This window comes from Saimiri boliviensis, chromosome 15, assembly GCF_048565385.1.
Source record: "Saimiri boliviensis isolate mSaiBol1 chromosome 15, mSaiBol1.pri, whole genome shotgun sequence".
Lineage (NCBI taxonomy): Eukaryota > Metazoa > Chordata > Mammalia > Primates > Cebidae > Saimiri > Saimiri boliviensis.
This window is the reverse complement of record NC_133463.1, coordinates 27238412-27262202: the sequence shown is the minus strand read 5'-3', so window position 1 is coordinate 27262202 and position 23791 is coordinate 27238412. Positions and strand designations below refer to the sequence as shown.

Genomic DNA, 23791 nt, shown 5'->3' with positions numbered 1-23791 from the left:
AAACCCTGATATAATGAGGACTTGCAGCTGATTTAATCCTATTGAAAATCTTTAAGCAGCCATGGGACAAAATGGTTTCCACATTGACATCAGTGGAATGAACCTTGGATTTCATCAGTCTGAAGAGTAGTTACCTTGTACACACAGTAGCCACTTTGTAAGAATTAACATCATGGCCATTTCAAAGCAGGTTGTTGTTTCTTATGTAGGGGCATCTATTTTGATTAAGGTCTGAGTTGCCGGAATGTGTCAGGTGATTGTGTATGTATTTTTTTTTTAACTGAATTCATTGCAAAAAGCAAACAAGTCAGACTTAAACTTGGAACCTAGTATAAATCAATTAGATCCAGTCTCCTTGAACTAAAATGACCAACCTATTCCTATTCACAATATATGGGAGCAATGTAGAGGAAGAAAGGAACAGGAGGAGAAGTGTTTCTGAGTTAAACTGTATACCAAGTTTTGCCTGGAACTAATTTTCTTTTTTTCATGAACTTAGGAGCCCCTGAAAATAAGCTTATGCTGTGAAATCATATATGTATAAAGGGACAAACAGACACAAAAGTCTAAAGGTCAACACTGCAGATAAAATCTCAATAGGTAGGATTTGAACTTACCTATGTGCCCAAGTGGGTAGATTGATATGTATACTTTTTTTTTGAGTTTATCATATTGAAACAGGCACTGATAATGATCTAGGTATTATAGTCAGTTTAGCACTAGTCTTAGTCCCTTTTCATAATTTACAACTTAAATTAGAACAATAGACCAAACACAGACTGCAGTAAAACACAACCTTGACTGAACTATCTGCAGGCTGCTTTTATTGCAGTTAGCACTTAGCAGGCAGTAGTGGCCTCATACTATTACTTCAAAGAGCCGGAAAAGTAACTTCATGAAAGGGAAAACTTGAAACTATAGTACTCTAGCATTCTGTCTGTTAAGCGGTGATAGGTATCATTAGTTCTGCTCTTTTGCATAATTACTGCAGTATTGTGAAAACCTTTTTTGCCATTCAACTGGGAACAATTGTATTATTTGGGATCTTGTATAGCATTTAGTTTTAGAGAAAGAAAAGATAAGAAGCCCTTGTTTTCTAGCACTGGATATCTGTAGTAAGCTAGTGCATATGGTACTTTTTCAAGTTTGGTTTTTTCATTAAAAATAACATTAATTGGTGACACTGAAGGAGACATTTCATATTGAAGTCAATTTTTTGATGCATATTTGTTTAATGTGCTTGCTAAGATAAATTTCATCTAGCACATCACTGAGCTGAGATGGTAATTCATTAATAAAATGATAAAGGTTTATGAACTGTAATACTGACATCATTGAAATTTTGAGACTTAAAAATATATTCTTATTGTTTTCTAGATTACATTAATACAATTTGCTATTTATATGAAGCTTCCAATGTAGATTATCTCTGTGTTAAAAGCATGTGACAGCCTCTCCCAACCACCCCACCCTACCTCATCCCACAAACTTCTAAAAAAAAAATAGAACTAGATGTTTGCAAACGTTTACACAATGAGGCACATAACTTTTTCAAGTTTGTAAAAATTTTTCTTTGTAATTTCAGTATGTGAAACCATTAAAATACCGTAATATTTTTTTTGGTTTTTTTTTTGCTGTATTTGTTAGATAAGATGTTAGCTTCTTTGAAAATACTACTACATTATACAAGGGCAGTAAAATTAGGATAAAGATCATGGTTATACATAGATGTGATTGTCACTTTCATTCTGTGGTTTTACACTTGGCTTTTCATAATTTATAAGATACCAAAAATGATCTTGTAATTGGCAAAAGATATTTTGATCAAGGAAAAAGTATGACTGTTACCTGTTGGAAATATTATTTCAGCATTGGTGTTATATAACCGTAATTATGATAGGAAGTTAGAAAAAATGTGGATATGCGTATGTTTGGTATATAGTAAGTTTTCTTACAAAGAGATTAAAAGCCATAATTTGAATTAAAATCCTGGAATAGATGCTGAGTTTTCTTTTCTTGTCAGCCATGAGAACAAAAATTGTATTTGTTTTGGTCCTTGTTAATTCTCAAAAGATTGGTTTCCACAGGTTTTTCTTTAAACGTTTAAACATCCATTTCTTTGCAGCATTTTTATTAATGAGCTGACTTTCGAATATGTTCATAAAAATGTTGAAATGGCTGAACCAAGAAGTTTCAATCAAGTGTATTTTTCCCCACTCCAAAATGCTACTGAAGAAAATCTAATTAATATAACCTGAAATTATTTTAATGCATTCCTTGGTGTTGTCACATTATTCAAATGTGGTTCTATTTACTGCTTCTGAGACACTATGGCTCTTAACCAGACCCTAGTGTGAGCTAGTAAACTTACCTATCTTAATACATTGAAAAGAGGAATTAGCTACAGTTCCTTAGCTACTAGTACAGCTTTCAACACCTTCTCCGTGGTGGCTAGTATCTGTACCATAATATACAGCTGTGAAAGAATGGGAAAATGCACTGAAATGATCTAAGAAGTAAACTATCAACTTGACATGTTTTCCTAACTATTGAAAACTGTCTCATATTGAAACCCATTGATAGTGAAACTGTAGAATTCCTCTGATTTAAGTACCATCTGGTTGTGCTCAAGGCTTTAAAGCCGTTATCTCTGCATAAAATTTCAGAGTCCTGTACTTTTTTTTCCACCAACCTATCCATTTTTAAGCCGCAAATATTTTTCCAGCTCTTTCAGATTTTATCTAAAAGTATATTTTAACAGCATTTAAATCGTTCTTAAACAATAACAATTTATCTTGATAGATGGCATGCTGTATTTTTTCATTTTATTTTAATTAGCCATTGTGGAACTAAATTCCCTTTTGTTTTAGTCTTTTAAATATTGTTTAATTATCATTATCATGCCAGATATCTTAAAGGTTATTTTACCAATACAGTTCCATTTAACATAACCCATGTGGAATCAATAGCCCAGTTTCCTAAAGTGAATGCTTGGAAAATCTTACATTCATATGTTAAGAGTACACATCCTTTCCTCATTAGTTGGAAAGTACAGGGATTTTGGCACAGGTTCTGTGTGGAAGCATTGTGCAGCTTTTATATGGATTTTGTTTTTAGCCTTTGATGACACTGTTTAGAATAGGAAGTATCTAATAAGTAAAGCATTTTGTCTCAAGTGCTGCCAGTGTGTTTAATATATGCCTGGAGGTCTGAAACATTATCTTCTTCACTACAGTAATATGCATTTAATTCTCTGAAAGCAGAAGGTCGAACTTTTGAAAGGGACGCAAAGTACATTTTCAAACAGAATAATTCAAAACATATGGAACAGAGGACCGGAGTAATGTACAGTTGGTTTTTATGGTTTAATCATGATCATGTTAATGCACACCAGTAGCTAATTAAAGAAAACTTTTATTGTTCATCTTCAATAAGTTAGGTAAAGAGTGAGAGAGTTGATGTAACAGCACTGCCCAGAGATACATGATTCTGCTGCACCAACAGCAGCAGATACTGCTGTTTTTGACAACTTAAATTATTATTCCCCTTGGACAATAATAAGGCCAATGGTACTTTCAGAATTACTACACTGTGAACTCTTTCTTTTCCACAAAGGAATGGTAAATTGATGCCCAAGTTTAGGGCCCAGGACACATAATGAATTATAAAACTTTTCTCAATAGTGGGCCAGATACTTTTCAATGTAATAAATCTGAAGTGGACTGGTGACAAACCAGGGGTTTTAAAGTATGTCTCAAAATCATCAGCTTGTTTATTTCAGTGCTACAGATAGTTCAGAGGCTTAGAAAATGGAGGAAATCTTGGCTTTTAACCCAGTTTTAGGAATTTAGTTTTCTAGTACTGGGTAAGTTGTACTTTTTCTTTTCCTTCGAATGAAAGTCAGAGTCTTTCATCTCTAGGTCATTGGTTCAAATTCCATTCTGCTCAGTAGTGATTAGAATTAGTTACCATCTGACTTCTGTTCAGTAACCTTTGTGACCTGAGCTGATAGCTGCCATCCTGCCACTGCCAGTTATTTATATCTCAAGATCATACCACTTGACATTTGCTGGAGGCTAATGTGGCAATCTTAGCACATAATATAGGCTGGATGCTAAATTTCTTTACCTTTCTCTACAGGTGGTTTGTTGTTTCATGTTAATACCTATGGGAGTACTTAATCCACTTTAAAGAGGGAGAGAGTAGATTTTAGGTACAAACTTGTAAATCAGAAGTAAAAAAATTTTCTCTGCATAGAAATTATAGTTTGATGTAGTTGATTGTGGTTGACCTTCCTGATTGGTAGAATGAAAATAGCATATAAAGCTTGAGTTCTTGATTGGAGTTTGCCAAACTCAACCTAAAGGATTTTTTATTTACACTGTATTTAGATATTTAGTTTGTAAAGCCTCAAAATGTGCTTGATTTCACATTTGACTTCTTAAGTACTTGATTTCCTTACTTTTCACATGTTATTTGAAAATTCCTAGTTGGTAATAGATTTAGAGGTATATTTGAAATTTTCATATAACTAAAACTTATTTTGATAACAATTATTTTTATGTTTATCTTACTGTATTTTTAAATTGTTCATATATTTATTCAGTCAGCACACAATTATTAAGCTTTGTTATATGATAAGCAGTATAGTATGTTCTAGGAATACTAACATGATATTTCCTCTTATCCAAAACCTGATAGCTGTCAGACCTTGGACCTATTGATCAATCTCTATAAACCTCAATTTTCTCTACTGTAAAATGGGAATGATAGTACTCCTCCTCAAAAGATTATAACTATTAGTAAAAAAAAACATGTAATATGATAACAATGTCTGGCAAATAATAAACATACTCAGTGTTATTTTATTTTTTCTTCAATTGTTCAAAGTCTCTGAGACAGAATATAGTATGAAAAGTGCTGTAATATTAGTTTGTTATAAAAGTATAGAAGTGGGAAAGACTAGCACCACCTGGAAGGGTTGCTGAAGTCTTCACAAAGAAGGCAAATTTTTTAACTTACCCTTTTTAGAGTGCCTACTGTGTTTGTTCAATATGCTAATTAATTTTATGCTGTAGCAACCCTATGAGTTAGGTATTAATGGCCCAATGTGAGGACAAAGACGGCAGAGATAGAGATGACTCTTTGAAGTATGATCAGCCCACAGGGTAGAGTATGCAGATCAGGAAAAACACTATGAATATGTTTGGGAAAGACCGTAAAGAGTACAGTATTGAGAACTCTCGGTCTACATTTATTTGTATTTTAACAATCATGTAACTCTAGTCTGCTGGGCAATTTTTTCATTTAGTGTTGTATCAAAAACAAACGTGTCAAACATTCATGGAATCTCTTCAGTGTGCTAGGCATTGCCCTGCTGTTTAGTGATACAGAAGCAGAATTGTATGCTCCACTCCCTCTAACAGTTCTTCACCTGGTAAAAGAGGCAGACACATAACAGCTGCTCATTACTGGGTATTTACTGTAAGGCAGGCACTGCGCTGACCTCTTTAGGCACGTTAGTTGATTCAGTCATCATAGTAACTCTCTGAGGTAGAAGCTATCCTCATTTTACAAATGAGATTTTATAGTCTTAGAAAGATTTGTAATTTGTTCAGAGTCATATAATTAGAGAGTGTTGGACTTGATCCCACATCTGTATGACTCCAAAGCCTATATATTGTCTTAATGCTGTCTGATACTGTCACCACAAAACCTTTTAGTAAAATATATAATGGAAGTCTATGTGAACTACTAAGATTGCCAAGAAGGAAGAGTGAGAGAACAGTTCTGAGACAAATGTCATTTATCTTGATGTATAACTAAATGCTTGTCAGCTACAGCAGGCTCAGAGGAGCGCTCCAGGAAGGGAAAGACTACAGTATAGACTGCAAGGTTTGAAAGAATATGGTACCTTCAAAGGACAGGAACAAGTCCTTTTTGTTTCAAATAGCAAATGCTGGATTTCTCTAACAATGTGGCTTTCTCAACACTATAAACACCACTTAAAAAGAAATATTCTTAAGAGAATTTTAATGATGGTTACCTCACTTTCTTGAATTATCAGTTATTTAACATTTTCTCAATAAGCCCCAGATAAGCAGTATAATAATGTGTAGCATGTGGCAAAATTACATATATATATATACATATTTCTCTACCAATCAAGGAAGAGTTTTAAAAATAATAAGCAGGTTTGGGAGGCCGAGGCAGGAGGATTGCTTGAGGCCAGGAGTTTGAGACCAGCTTGGGCAACACTATGAGACCTCAGTTCTACAAAAAATTTAAAAATAAGCCAGGTATGGCAGTGCATGCCTTTAGTCCTAGCTCCCCAGGAGGCTGAAGCAGGAGTATTGCTGGAGCCGCCACCGAGGAGTTGTAGGCTGCAGTGAGCTGTAATCACACCAACCTGGGCAACAGAATAAGACTCTTTCTTTAAAAATAGCAGTAGTAGTAGTAGTAGTAGTAGTAGTAGTAGTAGTAAGCAATACCCAGTTACTCAGTACTTAGGGAGACATTTTTTATCACTGATAGTAAGTTACATTACTATTAGTGACAAAAAATGTCTCCCTAAGTACTGAGCAGCCTTTTGGATAGGTGTTTGACAATATTCAGTAACTTTAAGCTTTACCATACCATTTGCCTAAGAATTCCTCTTCTCTTTTTTATTGTTTTAATTTTTTGTTTTTGTTTTTGAAATAGGGTCTCACTCTGTCACCGGGGCTGGAGTACAGTGGCATGATCCTGGTTCACTGCAACCTCCACCTCTCAGGCTCAAGCCATCAACTTCCCAAGTAGCTGGGACCACAGGTGCACACCACCAGGTCCAGCTAATTTTTCACATTTTTTTTGTAGAGACAGGGCCTTTTCATATTGCCCAGGTCAGTCTTAAACCCCTGGACTCAAGCAATCTTCCCACCTCAGCTTCCCAAAGTGCTGGAATTACAGGTGTGAGTCACTGCACCTTGCCTAATAATTTCACTTCTGGGAGCCGTCTGTCCTAAGAAAATATTACTAGGTGTTTGTTGGCACTAACTGAAAACTTGAATATCCAGTTACATGGGAATGGTAGAACAAATTGTTCCTAACACTAAATGAAATATTATGCAGCTTTAAAAAATTATGGGCCAGGCGTGGTGGCTCACACCTGTAATCCCAGTGCTTTGGGAGGCCGAGGACGGTGGGTCACGAAGTCAGGAATTCAAGAACAGACTGGCCAACATGGTGAAACCCACCTCTATTAAAAAATTAAAAAATTAGCTGGGACTGGTGGCTTGTTTCTGTAATCTCAGCCTCTTGAGAGGCTGCGGTAGGAGAACTGCTTGAACTGGGACCCGGGTGGTGGAGGTTGCAGTGAGCCTGGATTGCACCACTGCACTCCAGCCTGGGCTACAAAGCAAGACTCATCTCAAAAAAAAAAAAAAAAAATCCTATTTCTGAAGACTACATTAGCATGTCAAAATTTAAGTTTTCAATTTGTCCGTATGGTACAAATTGATACAGGTGAACCTGTGCATAGATAGGAAAAAAAGACTGAGAGGACGAGCCATGAAATATTACTATTGGTTATGTTTGGTGATAAGATGGGGTGGGGTAGATTTTTTTTATTCTTACGGATTTTCTTATGGTTACCTTAATAATTCTGTTGAAAAAGCAAGTAAAATATCTAGACGCAGAATAGAAAGTTGCAGACTGATGGTGAGGCAGTCTAAGAAAGAGGAGCTGATACTCTTGGAGCCAAATGATTATAACTGCTACTGCCACCAAGTTTCTCTTTGTTCTCTACATAGGGAGTTGTTGGTGAAAATTTTTGAGAACTAGTAGCCTTTATTGCACAAAGGAAAAAAATCTACCCTCAAGGATTTTAACTACTTAATTACTGACTTGATTTTACTTTATCTCTTCAATTTGTCCTGGTTTTAAGGCCTATTGTAGTAGGAGAAAAATAAACATGTTTCGAAATGGCATGTGTTTATTTTAGTGTACTTTTCTTTGTCCTTCCTAATTTAGGACTACTGATTTTTTCCCTTTCTTACTGTCCAAAAACCTATAAATCTGTTTTATAAGAAAGGTAAGAAACATAATATAAACTACCCCTACATAAAATATAATTTCAACCACCAGTAATTATGGAGACAGTTTATTGTATTGCTTGGGAAATCACTATAAAAATGTGTATTAAAATAATTCTTTAAAGAGACATTTTAAAAAAATATGTGCTTCTGTATTAATGCAAAGAAAGAAGATATCACTCTCAAAAATGTGTTTTAATGATGGAAATGAACATTAGATGCTCTTCCTCAAGTCTTTTCTTGGCATTTTAAGGTGATTTGGGGGGGGGTCTGGTGTAGGAAGTGGGCACCTATTCTGTTTTTCGGATTACTGTTTTAAGTTATTCTAGACTCGTTTTCAAAATTTTCTTTTTGACAACATGTTTATATAACATTGTTTATGTAACACTTGGCATATAACTCATTTTAAATATTTTTTTCTTACAGATCTCTAAACAAGAACAGAAAAAAGTGGATACGTTCGATGGAGGCATGGCTGAAACCTCATCGCGGTACAGTGGTGCTCAGGATAGTGGAATTGGCAGTGACAGCGTTAAAATCAGAATAGTGCAAATAGAGCAGCACAGTGGTGCCAGTCAGCATCGCATTGCCCGTCCCTCACGCCAGTCATCAATTGTGAAAAATCTAAATTTTATTCCCTTTGACATATTTATTACTGCAAGTAGAATCTCACTAATGACCTATTCCTCTATGGCCTTATCCAAATCGAAATCACAAGAACAGAAGGATAATGAAAAAACAGGCAAGAGTTCATTAAATCTCCCAGAAGTTGATTCAGATGTTGCTAAGCCCAACCAGGCATGTATTTCCACGGTGACAGCAGAAGATCTCTTAAGCAGCAGCATTTCTTTTCCTTCGGTTAAAAAAGTAGGGGTCCTCTCTCTTGAAAGTCTTCATGCATCCACAAGGTCATCTGCTAGACAAGCACTTGGTATAACTATTGTTCGGCAGCCTGGTCGAAGAGGAACTGGTGACTTACAGCTAGAACCTTTTCTGTACTTTATTGTGTCCCAGCCTTCCTTGCTTCTGAGTTGTCACCACAGAAAGCAGCGAGTGGAAGTATCCATTTTTGATGCTGTGCTTAAAGGGGTGGCCTCTGATTACAAATGTACAGGTAAGAACCTTCAAACTTACTGGAGTGCTAATAATTACTATCTAATAAGTTTTATTCCCATAGTTTCAAGATTGATTAAACAGAAACAGCTGACAGACAAGACTTCTTTTCTCTACAGAATATGTACAGTTCATGTTCCACAGCTGAATCCTGTTTAAGTAAATGTTTGAAATGTACTGAGGTTTAGCCTTACTATTCTGTGCCCTCTGAATATTCATTTTTTTTTTCCAGGAACTGAATGAAACAGGGACTCTTTTGACTATAGCGATGCTTAACAATTTCCAGTGTTTGGAAAGCATAGCTTGTTTTCATATTAATGGCCCATAGGTATGCTTTCCATGTTAATGCTTCTATTAAAAAAGAAAAACCTTAGAAGATGAAGTTTGTTTTGGCATCCTTTTGATGTAATCATCTTGATGCAACAGCATCATATTAAATGTAATTGAGAAGGTTTATTAATAAAGATTAAAGATTTTTGTACATCTACAGAAAATATATTAATGATGTTGGCTAATTTGCTCTTGCTGCCCGACCCATTCCTTCTTTATTCTAATTATAATAATTACATGAAACTTCCGAAGCTTATTGCCTGTTGAGACTAGGAAAGTGAGCAGCATTCAGATTTAAGACATATAAGCTGTTAAGTAACAAGGGCCAGTGAAGTCGATCAAAGTGTCTTTTCCCTGAGTTAGTGTGGATTTGGAGATTTGGCCAAAAAGACTGGAGAGGGTCTTTTGTAGATGGCAGCTGTGGAAATCAGGATTCAGTCTGAGGAAGTAGGATCAAAGGAGCTCTAGGCTATTGCCAGGGTTTAGTCAAGTCCCCTGCTTTAAGAAAGGAGTAACTAGTCAGTTGCTGAGGAGTAACCTAGGGTTACCCCTGGGCTGCTTACTGGCCTTCTGTCCTGTATAGATCATACTGGTCAAAAGAGCTGATTGTTAGACTCAGGAACTTTGCAAAAACAGTTGTTAAACAACTAGTAGCTTAAATTGGCCATTGTGAAAGTATTTATGCCACAGATGCTTGCAAACTCAATCATATCTACTCTCCTACTCCAAGAGCCATTTGTTAAACCCTTACCAGCAACTATTGCCTCTCTTTCTCAAACATGGTCTCATTTACTGGGTGACTGTGATATAATAGGTACTTCAGGGGCACTGAAAATCGGGGAGATATTCATATAGTGGAACATGTTATGTGATTCAAGATCTCATGCCTATGTAGCTTGTAAGTCTGCCTGGCATTAGCCAAAACTTAAATGCAGAATTAGGAGATGAATTCTTAATTCTCAGCCCTTCATTAAGTTCACTCAGCTGCAGTCACTTTATAGGTGGGTGGCCCCTACTAAAAAATACTGGGACAGGCAGAGGAAAGTACTGGGGGGAAACAGGCTGAGAGGAACAGCTATGACTGCTTCTCAAATTTGTGGATGTGCAGAGATCACGGAAGCCTCATTTTGCTTACTTCAAGCCCAGCCTAAAGATACTCTGTGTATAACCTCAACCCTTGAAACTGATGGTTAAACTGAGGCAAGCCAGTTCCACAGTAATAGAAAAGAACTGCCAGAGATGAACTTGTTTCCATTTTCCTAAATTGTAAGAGTAGTTTGGCTTCAATCTGTTTTATTGATATACTTCCAAATCATGTGTTTATACATTTTCATCTAAGTCTGGTGTTCAGCAAAGTTATAAGAGCTCATACCAAAGATAAGCATTTGAGTTATAATCAGTTCCTAGTTTAAAATAATAGAGTACTTCTTGCTTAAAGGGGGAAAAATACCTTGTATGTAAACTGACCTGGAACCCAATTTTGGTAGATGAAGCTAGCGTGGTGGTCATGGGCCAGATTTAGTATAGGGGTGGGTGGTAAATGTAGGAGGAAAACGGCTCACATACATACCTTCTAAGGAGCATTTTCTGCATAATATTGTCATGGATGCCTTTCCCTACACAGAACACATCTACTTGGACATATATATTATCTCAAGAGGATGACTCTTAGTAATAAGCAAAAGTTATCAATATGCATGATAATGTTTCTTAAAAATGACCTTAGTGATCTAGGGACATTTTTTCAGAAGGCCCAAAAGGAGGCAAGTAATTAAAATACAATGGCTAAAAATAAAATTCAACTGACAGTTATTGAGTGATCACTCTGTGCTAGGCATTGTACTTACTGCTTTAATGCATTATCTCATTTCATGCCAATGACAACTCTATGGAAATGTTCTATTCTAATCTTATAGATAAGGAAAGTAAGGCTTAGAGAAGTTAAGAAACTTGACCAAGGTCACAGGCCTAGCAATAAACAGAGCTAGGATTCAAAGCTAAAAAGTGTGAACTTCTGAGGCTATACGCTCAAGCTCTATGGATCTCCTGAAAAGAAAGATGTGAATTTGAGGTTCTCTCAGCCTCTGTTGTCCCACTTCATACCATGCAAATGATTCCTCTCTAAGTTTTAACTGGTGAATTTGTATGTTGACAGTGTCCATGATGTGATTACACAGTACTCAGGTATGAAAACCTGCGTTCATATTCTGTCACTTATATGTATACCTATATCGTAGTACACTTATGAAAATGAAAAGAGATAATTCATGAATACTTCTGAAGTACTTAGCATTGAGCCAGCAGGTCTAGGCTCTCATAAATGTATGCTGGTACTAGTTTAGCTGTCAATAGCATATAGTGGAAAGAATACTTACCTAGGGAGCAGAAAACCTGGGATTTTTATTACTGGCCCTGCCATCAATTAGTAAAGTCATCTTAGGCAGTTTACTTCTTTGACTTTCTGTTTTCTTATCTGTAAAATGTGATGATTACAATAGGTGTCAACAAAGTCCACTCCAGTTCTAAAGCTTCATCATTCTGTAATTTGGAATTCTGAATTCTGTAATTTAGCTTTGGCTTCACAGAGTTGACATCTGTAAGGCTCTACCATATCAGGTAGAAATATATTTTGCTTGTTTTGAAGATTCAGATTTCCTTTGATATTCTAGTGGAGCACTAATTAGTTTTTTCAATGTTTTAAATACATACGTTTTATTAAATGTTAATGAAATTATTTTTCAAACACTGATCTGGAAATGTGTTTTATATTTGTCCCCGTGAGTGAATTTTCTAAGTCCCATTGCCAATTTCGTTATCCAGAAACATTTTATGTAGCACTTTGTTTCCTGAAAAAAAGTTCTATTCCATATCTAGTGTTTTTTGGAAGCCCTGAGTTAGTAACCTTATGAATAAGAAAAAAAAGAAAAATACAAATGGCTATAATGCTAACATTCATGAGGAGGGAAGCAGAGGCATCAGCAAGGTCAGGGGCGGGGTTGGCTAGCTCCATTTCTGCATTCTAAAGTGAGGGAGTCATTGCAGTATCTTTAAATTGGAGGGACTAAAAGGGATATACCATGAAGCTAATGTTCTAAGAAAGGTCCAGGAAAAGTTTAAGGCATCGTAAGTTACAAGTGAAAGAAGTAACATGTCATGTGTTTCCACAGGGTACATACTTTTTCTCTGGATTTTAAAATTCTTTTTGGCTGGGCACAGTGGCTCACACTTGTAATCTCAGCATTTTGGGAGGCCAAGGTGAGTGAATCACTTGCACTCAGGAGTCCAAGACTAGCCGAGACAACATAGCGAGACCTCATCTCTACAAAAAATTACAAAAAAGTTACCCAGTTGCAGTGGCATGCACCTGTAGTCTGAGCTATCTGGGAGGCTGAGGTAGGAGGATCACCTGAGCCTGGGAGGTCAAGGCTGCAGTAAGCCATGATTACACCACTGTACTGCAGCCTTAGTGACAGAGTGAGACCCTGTCTCAAACACAAAATAATTTATTATTTTCTATAAGGAAACTCAAGTGGCAACCAACCAGTAGCAATTTTAACATATATGTATGATTTGGTTTGGATGTTTATCCCCTCCAAATCTCATCTTGAAATGTGACTCTCAGTGTTGGAGGTAAGGCCTGCTGGGAGGTGTTTGGATTATGGGGGCATATTCTTCATAAATGGCTTAGCACCATCCTTTTAGTGATAAGTGAGTTCCCACTCTGAGTTCATGAATGATCTGGTTGTTTAAAAGAATGTGGCACCTCCCGCTACCTTGCTCCCTCTCTCCCCCTGTGATATGCTGACTTTCCCTTTGCCTTCTGTTATGATCATAGCTTCCTGAGGCCTCACCAGAAGCCAAGCAGATGTTAGTGCCATGCTTGTACAGCCTGCAGAACCATAACCCAAATACATCTTTTTTCTTTGTAAACTACAGTCTCAGGTATTCCTTTATAGTTATGCAAAAATAGCCTCATACAATGCGCATCTCAGTAATTGCTCCATTGTCACATTTCAAACATACCTGAAGTTGTTATAGAGATACTGGTTTTCTGGATTGTTTTGTTTTCAGAGGACAATAACATTAGGTAATTTTTAAAAATCCTAGCACAATGTGGCTTGTCATTGTTTACTGTTTTCTATACAAGTCGTAAACCATTACTATATATGCTCATGTTCCTTTAAATGTAAATCATATGGAACAAAAAGAAAATAAAGGATTTTGTTTTACTCTTTAAAGAGGTTTAACAATTTTCAAAAAAGGTAAAATCATAGTTCTTATATAAATATAAAATGAATATATGTCAAAGGTTTTAGTTAACTCATTAATAATTCATTTTTCTCATTGATTTGTAAGAATATTCCTAGAGAATTCATGTGCAGGGGATCTCTGATGCCCTGGTCATCTCAAGAGATTTTGATTCTAGAATTTCTAAGGGTCTTAAAAATTATAAGAGCCTTACAATCATGGGCATTATTAATTGTTAAAGCATGGCTCTGGGTGATTCTAGAAAGATGGAAATATTTTTGACATTAAATTACAAAGATTTGGCTTAATTTCACATATTCAGGCAACTATAATAAAGTAAATATTGAAAATCTTTTGAGCTTTGTTGGAATACAGTGTAATATCCCGAAGTGACCACTTTAATCAGTCTGGCTTTTAAAATTACATCTTCCCTCCTGTCTTGTACAATCAGCTTGACTTATTACTTCAGAAAGAACCTCTTATTCCTATTGTGCCTTCATTTCTGTACCAGATAAATTTTGGGAATATTCATTCATTCTCTGAATTTGAGCACCTGCTATTGATAAGATGTGTGCAAAATGCTGAGAAACGAGTAATAAGACTCAGTTTCCGCCTTCAGGCACTTTGCTTCATATAATAACCATACTTACTATTATTAATTTTGAAGGTTTAGCAGCATGTAGATCTTCATGGTAGGGAGGATTGTGAAACACTGAAATGAGTTAAATAAAGGCTGTGAGTTAAAGGCTATGCCCTTTATTTGACTTCCAGACAAACAATTTAGAAAAGCTAGTATCAGTTGTGTGAGATGGTTTAAGAAAAACTGTTTGGATACATCTTTAAAGTTCTTTTTTTTATTATTAGTATATTCAGCTCTAGCTGCAATTCAGAATATTTTTAAATATTCTAATTTATATATTTGCCTTTTGGCTATACTTCTTTGCAATATATTTTAGTGGTTGCTCTGGGGTTTCCAGTATGCATGCCTAATCGTTCATAGTCTATTTAGAGGTAATATTTCATCACTTAAAGGAGGTTGGGAGAGCTTTACAACTACATAGATTCCTTTACTATCTTCCATTTATGTTATAATTGTCATAAATATTACATCTATATATTCAAACCCTGCCAGATAAGATTTTGATCTTTGTTTCAATAATCTTACGTATTTTAAAGAATTGAAGAAGGGAAAACTGGTCTTTTATATTCCCAGCCATTTACCATGTTTAGGGCTATTCCTTTATTCCCAGAGTTCCAAGTTTCCACCGGTACATTTTTCTTCAGCATTAGGAACCTCCTTTTGCATTTCTTTTAGAGCAGAGCTGCTAGCAATAAATACTGTTTTCCTCCATCTGCGAGTATCTTTTCTTTTTCCTCATTCCTAAAGGATATTTTTGCTGGATGTAAAATTCTGAGTTGACAATTCTTTTAGCATTTTAGAGATAGTATTTTATGTTCTTCTCTCCCCTGTGGTTTCTGATGAGGAATCCATGTTCATTCTAATGATTGTTTCCGTATTTGTAATGCATTGTTTTTCTCTAGCTGTTTTGAAGACACCTGTTTATCTTCAGTTTTCTGTAGGTTGACTCTTGTGTGATTGGGCTTGCTTTTTTTAATTCTGTCCTGTGTGGGGCCCTCTGATCTTCTTGGCTGTAAATTTATGGGTGTTTTGTTTTGGTTTTGTTTACTAAATTTGAAAACTTTTGGCCCTTATTTTTTCAAATAATCTTTCTGCACCATTCTCTCCTCTCTTTTGGAATTCAAGTGTTAAGCTCTTTAATATTGTCCTACAAATGTCTAAGGCTCATTTTTTTTTCTTTCTTTTCCCCACTCTTCAGATTGGAAAATTTCTATTACATTTTTCACTTCTAAAATTTCCATTTGGTTGTTTTTTGTAGTTTCTATTTCTTGGTTAAGAACTTATATTTCAATTCATTTCAGGTGTGTTTACCTACCACCACTATAACACTCCCCTCTACACACACACACACACAGAGTCACACATTCTCTCTCTCTCTTTCTCTCTCTCTCTCTCTCTCTCTCACACACACACACACACACACACACACACACACACACACACACACATTCGGTGTTGGGTCCATCCTCGGCAAAGCCAGAAGAGGGGGAACAAAAAAAAGAAAAAGCACCAAGATTTCCCCCACACTCTGGAAACCACAGGGACCTTAATTTCCAGATAATGTTTCTCTTGGAGTTTTAGATGTATCCTTACCTTCACTGTGCACCACAACGTAGGGCTCACTCTCAAGTCAAAGTTATAACAGAAGAAACAAATAACACAAACTGGGAAATTCATCACCACATAGGTTATAGCCACAGGTTGGACTTTCCTCCCCAGGCTACATTGTTCTGGTTTACACTTTTCAGAATTCTCAGGTACTTATTTGTTTTTTTGTGTTTTTTACAAAGTTTTTCATTGTAAGCAGCATGAGAGTTAGGCTGCAGTGATGTTATTCCAGTTTGGGCTGGCACCAGAAATCCTGCCATTTAAAAATAATAATAATGTCTTCCAGTCCATTAGCCAGGACCTGATTTTCTGGGAAATTTAATAGGGGATTTCTTCTAAAAGTGATACTTTTATATCTTTACATCTTGAGCTCAAATCAGCTACATATATCCTAATCAGTTGTTACTGCTCCCAGGGAGTTGTCAGCATTAACTTGATTCTTCCTGTGTCACCAGTAAGTACACACTCAGAGGGCAGCAATGGTGTTCTCTCTCTACATTCCTCAGGGCTTTCCTTTCATATACTATCAAATCAAGTTAGAAGGGGAAAATGCTGTGTCATTGCCCTTCCTGTCAACCTGCCTTCCCCAGCACATGTGACTGATATATACAATGTAAATATATATAGTTACATATATGTGTATGCTATGTAGTAATATCCCATATCCATAGGGAACATGTTCCAAGATCCCCAATGGGGCCTGAAACTGTGGATAGTACTGACCCCTATATATACTGTTTTTTCCTATACATACATACCTATGATAAGGTTTAATTTATACATTTGGCACAGTGAGAGATTAACAACAACAATAAATAATGAAATAATACAATTATAACAACATATTGTAATAAAAGTTATATGAATGTGATCTCTTTCTCTCTCAAAATATATTTTCAGACCACAATTAATTACAGGTAACTGAAACCACAGAGAAGGGCAGGGGATTACTGTATAAAATTGGCCCTCAGTATTCACAGGTTACACATCCATGGATTCAACCAACCGTAGATCAAAAGTATTCCAAACAAAATTGCCTCTTTACAGAACATACACTGACTTTCTTATTATCCTCTAAACAATACAGCATCACAACTATTTATATAGCACTTATATTGTATTAGGCATTATAAGTATTCTAGAGATGATTTAAAGTATACAGTAGGATATAAATAGGTTATAATGCAAATACCGGGTCATTTTATATCAGGAACTGGGGCATCTGTGGAGCATGCCAACCACAGGAGGTCCTGGAACCAGTCCTCTGTGAACAACAAAAGATAACTTTATACATATATATTTAAAAACCTATTTGAGATACTGCCCAGCATAAATAAGTGGAATCTATATCGACTTATGTTTTAGGAAGCCAAAGTAAAATTAAAATTATAACAATTATAATTTTGAAACTCCTGTAATAGAGTATAATTCACATTCTGTGTAATTTACTGATTCTTAATTATGCTGACTGTATCTTTAAGCTATACATAGCAATATGCTTTTCATGCTTAATTTAAAAACAGACTATTTAAAGACTAAATTATCAACTTGAATTTTTTGTGAATATTCATAATAATAATTTACTTCAAATGATTTTCCAAATAGGTGATAAGTCTGTGAGTTAACTTATTCTGAAACATGTTAGAACAATGTGGCAATGGGCTTTTCTATGCCCTTCCCACCTGGAGCAACCTCTAACAGAAATGAGATCTTCTGCTAGTACCTTTATATATAACAGCTGTATTATTGGCAGTTCTCATTTAAATAAAGATGTATGTAGTTGTTTTTAACATAATCGTATTAGTTGTGTTTATAAATATTTAAAAATTGGTATTTGTTTTGCTTAAGGTAATGGAGTCCAGATTTGAAATTGCCTCATATCTTGACTATGCAGCCCAAGGCAGCCTCAAAAAGTCATTTTTCTTCTTGTTTGTTTGGGGATTTTTTGTTTGTTTTTGAAGAAATGGCTGTGCCATCTGGTCAATTGTGAAGGAGTTGAACAATTCTGAGGGAATTTCACTAACTCCTTAGTGCAATATCTTGTTACCCATTAATGTGTGGTAAGACCTAGCAAAGAAACCAACTGAAAACAGTTACTTCTGCCATCTTGCAACTTATTTACCTGATTGTAACTTTTAAAACATCAACTATACTAAAATATAGAAGTTAAAGTTTATTTGAATGTGTCATACTGAAAAAGTAGGTCATAACACACTTCTCTGTAGGACACTGTGATGTTTAAGATAGGTTGTCTAATATACGACAATTTCTGCATTTTGAAGTTTTATAAATGCCTAAGGTCCAATGAAGAGTCAAACTTGAAATATGGAGTCCTATGAGAGCTCAGGATTAGACCTCTCAATACTAAGTTTTAATCCTGATTCTACTCCTTACAGTTGTGTGACCTCAAACACATAATTTAACCTCTTTTTATGCCTCTGTTTCCTTGTCTGTGATATGAGAATAAGACTGATAGCAACCTTCTATGGTTGCTATTAGGATTAAACAATGTATGTCAAGTTCTTAGCTAAGTGTATGGCACAAGGCTCAATGGATGCTAATAAATATTGTTGCTTTTGTCATCATTATTAATATCTGTAAGTGTTTTTTCAAAGTAGCTGTTGTAATTGGCAAAAAAATGCACATCATTTCAAAATAATTATAGCTATTGTGGTTTAAAAATTTATAGTTACAATAAACGAGGGTTTTTTTTTTTTAACCTTTTCATGAATAGGACTGCAGAAATGTGCCAAAGACATTTGAGTAAACCAACAGTTGAAAAATCATAAAATGGCTTCTTACACCTCATAAATCATATCTTGATTTCATTTAGTTATTGTGACTTTAAGAAAAAGATTGAATTATATACCTCTTTAGAATCAAAGGTTTTGTTAACATCCCTGGAAAGGCTTAGAATTAACCTGTGACTTTAATGTCATAATGATCACACTCAACATTTATCTGAAAATTTAGCTGCTGGGAATGTTGCTTGCTGGCTAATAATGTGAAATGAAATTATTACTTTGACAGGAATTAGCAAGTAAGTAGATCTCTTAAATAACAGGCATTCTAGTGTATGCTTCAGAGAGAAAAGTAGTGAGAAGGTTAAATAAGAAATGACCCAACCAGCTGAAGGAAATAATATTATATGAGGAAGGGTATTAGAACAGAAATCAGAAATCTTGACTTTTAGTCTTGGTTCTAATGCCAGAGCTCTTAGATGCAAATAGCTAAATTACTTAGTGCTTTAGTTTTCTCATCTCTAAAATGGGTGTAATAATATCTGGTCTCAGTTTATTAGTGCCTAAATCTGAGTTTCAAGTGAGATGATTTATGAAATTATATGGAAATATGAAATATTATTCAAATATAAGTTGAGACTTCCGTGATTATTAATATTGAAAGGGAGACTTTCATTTTTAGACATGAGAAAAAGATTAGTGCTCTGGCCTTTGTGACTTCCATTGTAATCATCAACATTTACTTAAAACAAATGAAAATCAGGGAAATCATTTAAAGGCAGTGACTAGCTTTAATGTTACAGAACCCAACTTTGCTTAGAGAAAAGAAAAGATTTACAGTTGGGATTAAGTTGATCTTCCTTGGATATGTGACTTTTTTTTTTTTTAACCAAATAGCACCTTGTGTTTACGTGTGCTGAATTTTAATCAAATGTTGGCCTCTAAAATATCTGAAACCCACATTAGAATTCAATATGAAACAACCAAATTTCAGTAAGAAAGAGATCAGGAACACAGAGCAGTGCAGAAAATGAATTAAAATGAATCATTGAATTGATATTTCACATATTATCTGCTGGTTAGCATCATTTAATATAAAAAATACACTTCTTTATAGCAAGATATGAAAGAGTTGGTTATAAAATAAGAGCAAGTGGACATTGATGGTCAAACATTCCAGCAATCAATTTAATCCTTTCCTCTTCCTCTTCTTTTTCCTATGGACTGCAGATTTTAAACCAGGAAATCTCTTGCCCTTCCCATCACATCTTATGAGATGCAGAATAGGTATGGAATAGCAGAGCATGTGAAACAGTGCTTATAGAGGTAGCCAAATGCATAGATATCCACAAGGAGATGGTGACACGCACTTTGCATCCAGAGCAGTTTGGAACTGGTTTCTCGGTTGATTTTTGCTGTCCTGACATTGAATTATTATGATGTTTCATGGATCTAGGTTCCTTCACAATTTAACTGACAGGCTTTATAGGGGCTCCATGGACTACATTTGCTTTTGTGGGTATATAAGAAAAAGAAAAAGCCATTTAAACTATAAATCAAAAAGTAAATATAGAAAAATGCCTGAAATTCAGGAAGCTTGTAGCTTGCCTTTCACATGTCTAGTGATCCAAAGGTGACTGTTCTAATAGTGACCTCTTATTGCAGGAGATTACACTTGAAGCCATTGAGCACAGCCAAAACCAGTGACAACCCATGGCTTCTGGCAGAGGCTCCTTGGGAGCTTTAATAGTATCGGTTTCATAGATAGAATATGCAGTATGACAGGACTTTCCAAAATGCTGTTCTTTAAATTCTCTTTAAGTTCTATTCAGAAACACCTCTGTGGCCGTGCACAGTGGCTCACACCTGTAATCCCAGCACTTTGGGAGGCCGAGGTGGGTGGATCACAAGGTCAGGAGTTTGAGACCAGCCTGACCAACATGGTGAAACCCTATCTCTACTAAAGATACAAAAAATTAGCCGGGCATAGTGGCAGCTCCTATATTCCCAGCTACTAGGGAGGCTGAGGCAGGAGATTCACTTGAGCTTGGGAGGTGGAGTTTGCAGTGAGCTGAGATCACGTCATTGCACTCCAGCCAAGGTGACATGTGGAGACTCCATCTCAAAAGGGTGAGGTGGGGAGAAGAAACACCTTTGTTTTTGGCATGAGATAAAAGGATTCAGCTAAAAAAAACTAGGAACATTTTATCTCAATGAATTGAGACAGAGGAATAAAGAGTAAGAGATCTCTAAGCACTCACCTGCTACCCTAACTCCTTTTTAGGTGTTTCCTCCTACCCTACTCGGGCTAGCTGCTTGATCAAAAAAAGAAAGCTCTGGCTGGGGATGGTGGCTCACTCTGGTAATCCCAGCACTTTGGGAGGCTGAGGCAGGTGGATCACAAGGTCATGTGTTCGAGACCAGCCTGACCAACATAGTGAAACCCTGTCTCTACTAAAAATACAAAAATTTAGCCAGGTGTGGCAGCGGGAACCTGTAATCCCAGCAACTCGGGAGGCTGAGGCAGGAGAATGGCCTGAACCTGGGAGACGGAGGTTACAGTGAGCCAAGATCATGCCACTGCACTCCAGCTCAGGGAATGGTGCAAGACTCCATCCCACTCCCAAAAAAAAAAAAAAAAAAAAAAAAAAAAGAAAGCTCTTTAAAATAAAAGTTCTGATGCGCTCACCATGTTTACTTGTAAATTACTTTAAAGTCTCATTTCAGTCTCTTCTCTATATAAAAGTTGATATACCTAGACACTTTGGAAAAGAAATCAGCACCCTAACTTCTAGTTTAGAAAATGGAAAGTATATATTTTGGCTTGCAGATTATTTACTTCCTTGATTCGTATGTAGGCTGAATACTTCTAAGGGATGGGAAAGAAGGTAAGAATATAGTTTTGATAATTATCAGAACCAAAGTAGAGGGAAATTGCTAGGTCTGTAATTTCTTCTCAGCCAGAACTGCAGCTATCTTGACTATTATATCAAGCCTCAATGATTATTATTATTTTTAAAACTAAATAGAAATATGTTTACCAGAGCAAAGCTGGGTATAATTTCCACTAATTAGCAAAGCTTTCAAAGTTTCACAGGTTGTGTTTATTATCACTATTTTTGAAACAAACTGGGACACAGCAAAGTTAATTTTACCCAGCTAAAGGGATTAGGACTTACGCCTAGATCTTACTATCTCCAAAATCCATATTCTTTTCATTGCTCCACACATTCTTTCATATTATACATTCTCATAAAACAATATGTGGGAAAGCTTCATGAAAGTAAAGCTGTGAATCCTGAGTTAGTGACAAACTATTTATTTCACAGACCTCGTTTATAGGACAGTATGATATCACCTGCCAGTTGTCCCTCAAGAGTTCATCAGAAGTCATTTAAATTGTTTAATTAATTGACAGCCCACTGTATCTCAGGCCAAAGAGAACCAGTCTCCCTGAGCAGCCATAGATACCACTTTGGTTCTATGGCAGCCTGGGCCAGGCCTGGGCTCATTAGGTATAGCAGATTATAGTATGCTTATAACCCATAATAACAGGTCTTTGAAGACTTCACAGAAAAAGTGAATAAAACATATATTCTGTTATTTCCTTTAAAAAAAAAAAGTCACAGTAAGTCCTCTGGACTTTATAGAACTCATAAAATGGAGGCAGAAGTAAATCTTGAGGCTGTTTGCAATGCTATAACATACAAGTGCTTGTTTTATTACGCTTCTGAGACATTTGTGATGTTTTTAGCATGTGCTACTATCAGAAAGAAAATTCAGTGCAATGTGACATCAAAGCAAAAAGTTACTGAAATTTGAATCTATAATAATTTAGGAAAAACAGTATTATTTTCATTAATAATGTTGACATTAGCAGCAGTAATATATTCATCATTTAAATATTTAGTAATATAGCATCAGTAATGCCAATATTAGCATCGGTAAGACTGAGAATTAGGCCAGCCATAGTGACTCATATCTATAATCTTAGCACTTTGGGAGACAAAGATAGGTGGATCACTTAAGCCCAACCTGGGCAATGTGGCAAAACGCCATGTCTACAAAAAATATAAAAATTAGTTGGGTGTTCTGACACACTCCTGTAGTCTCAGCTACTCAGGAGGCTAAGGTAGGATCACCTGAACCCAGGGAGGTTGAGGCTGCAGTGACCCATGATTGGATTGCATCACTGTACTCCAGCCTTGGCAAGAGTTAAGACCCTGTCTGGAAAAAAAAAAAAAAAAAAAGAGAGAGAGAGAATTAAAGCATGGTATAATTCCAAAAGTTGATAATGTTGAGCAAGATTTCATTTCCCAGGTTTGCAAGTAGCAACAGCATCAGAATAATACAACAAGAAGTTAATAGCAGGAATAGGATGATAGACTGTTTGCTTGCTGAAGAAAACGTGACGAAAATGAGGTACACTCAAAATCAAAAGTTTATTTTTTTAGGGCTCATTCCTCAAATTTTAATTAGACATTTTCTAGTAGCACAAATTTATAAGAATTATACACCATAGGGAAATTTAGTTTCCTTGATAGTGTTTCATATTTAAGTGAGCACTCATTTCCATGGAAATATAAAAGACTGAGTTTCGTAAGGAAATTGAATCAGCAGAACCAAAATATTGTGACTGTTGTTCCTGGGATCTCCCACAACAATAATCTTTGCCTGGAAATGCCAGGGAAAATAACTATTATACTAATTTATCTGTCTGTCATTCTGTAGCCAGTTAATTTGCAGAAGTGCTCATAAGCCAAAAGAAAACAGAAAGAGGCATGGATTATCAACCTATGTTTGATTGAAAATAATTGTTAAGAGAAGGGAGAAGAATAAAGAGGAAAATGATGTTGATTTAAAGTCTCACCCTAGGCTGGGTGCAGTGACTCATGCCTGTAATCCCAGCACTTTGGGAGGCCAAGGCAGGCAGATCATGAGGTCAGGAAATCAACATGGTGAAACCCCATCTCTACTAAGTATACAAAAATTAGCTGGGCATGGTGGCGTGTGGCCATAGTTTCAGCTACTCAGGAGGC

At 35.9% G+C, this 23791-nt stretch overlaps 1 protein-coding gene across 9 annotated transcripts in view; it reads left to right on the top strand.

Moving 5' to 3' along the window:
* VPS13B (vacuolar protein sorting 13 homolog B) overlaps positions 1–23791 on the top strand; it is an 805060-nt gene that overhangs the window by 583340 nt on the left and 197929 nt on the right. For all 9 annotated transcript variants that reach the window (XM_074386816.1, XM_074386811.1, XM_074386814.1 and 6 more), the window contains one exon: positions 8499–9186. In XM_074386816.1, coding sequence (XP_074242917.1) covers positions 8499–9186 — 688 coding nt within the window. The remainder of the gene's footprint in view (positions 1–8498; positions 9187–23791) is intronic.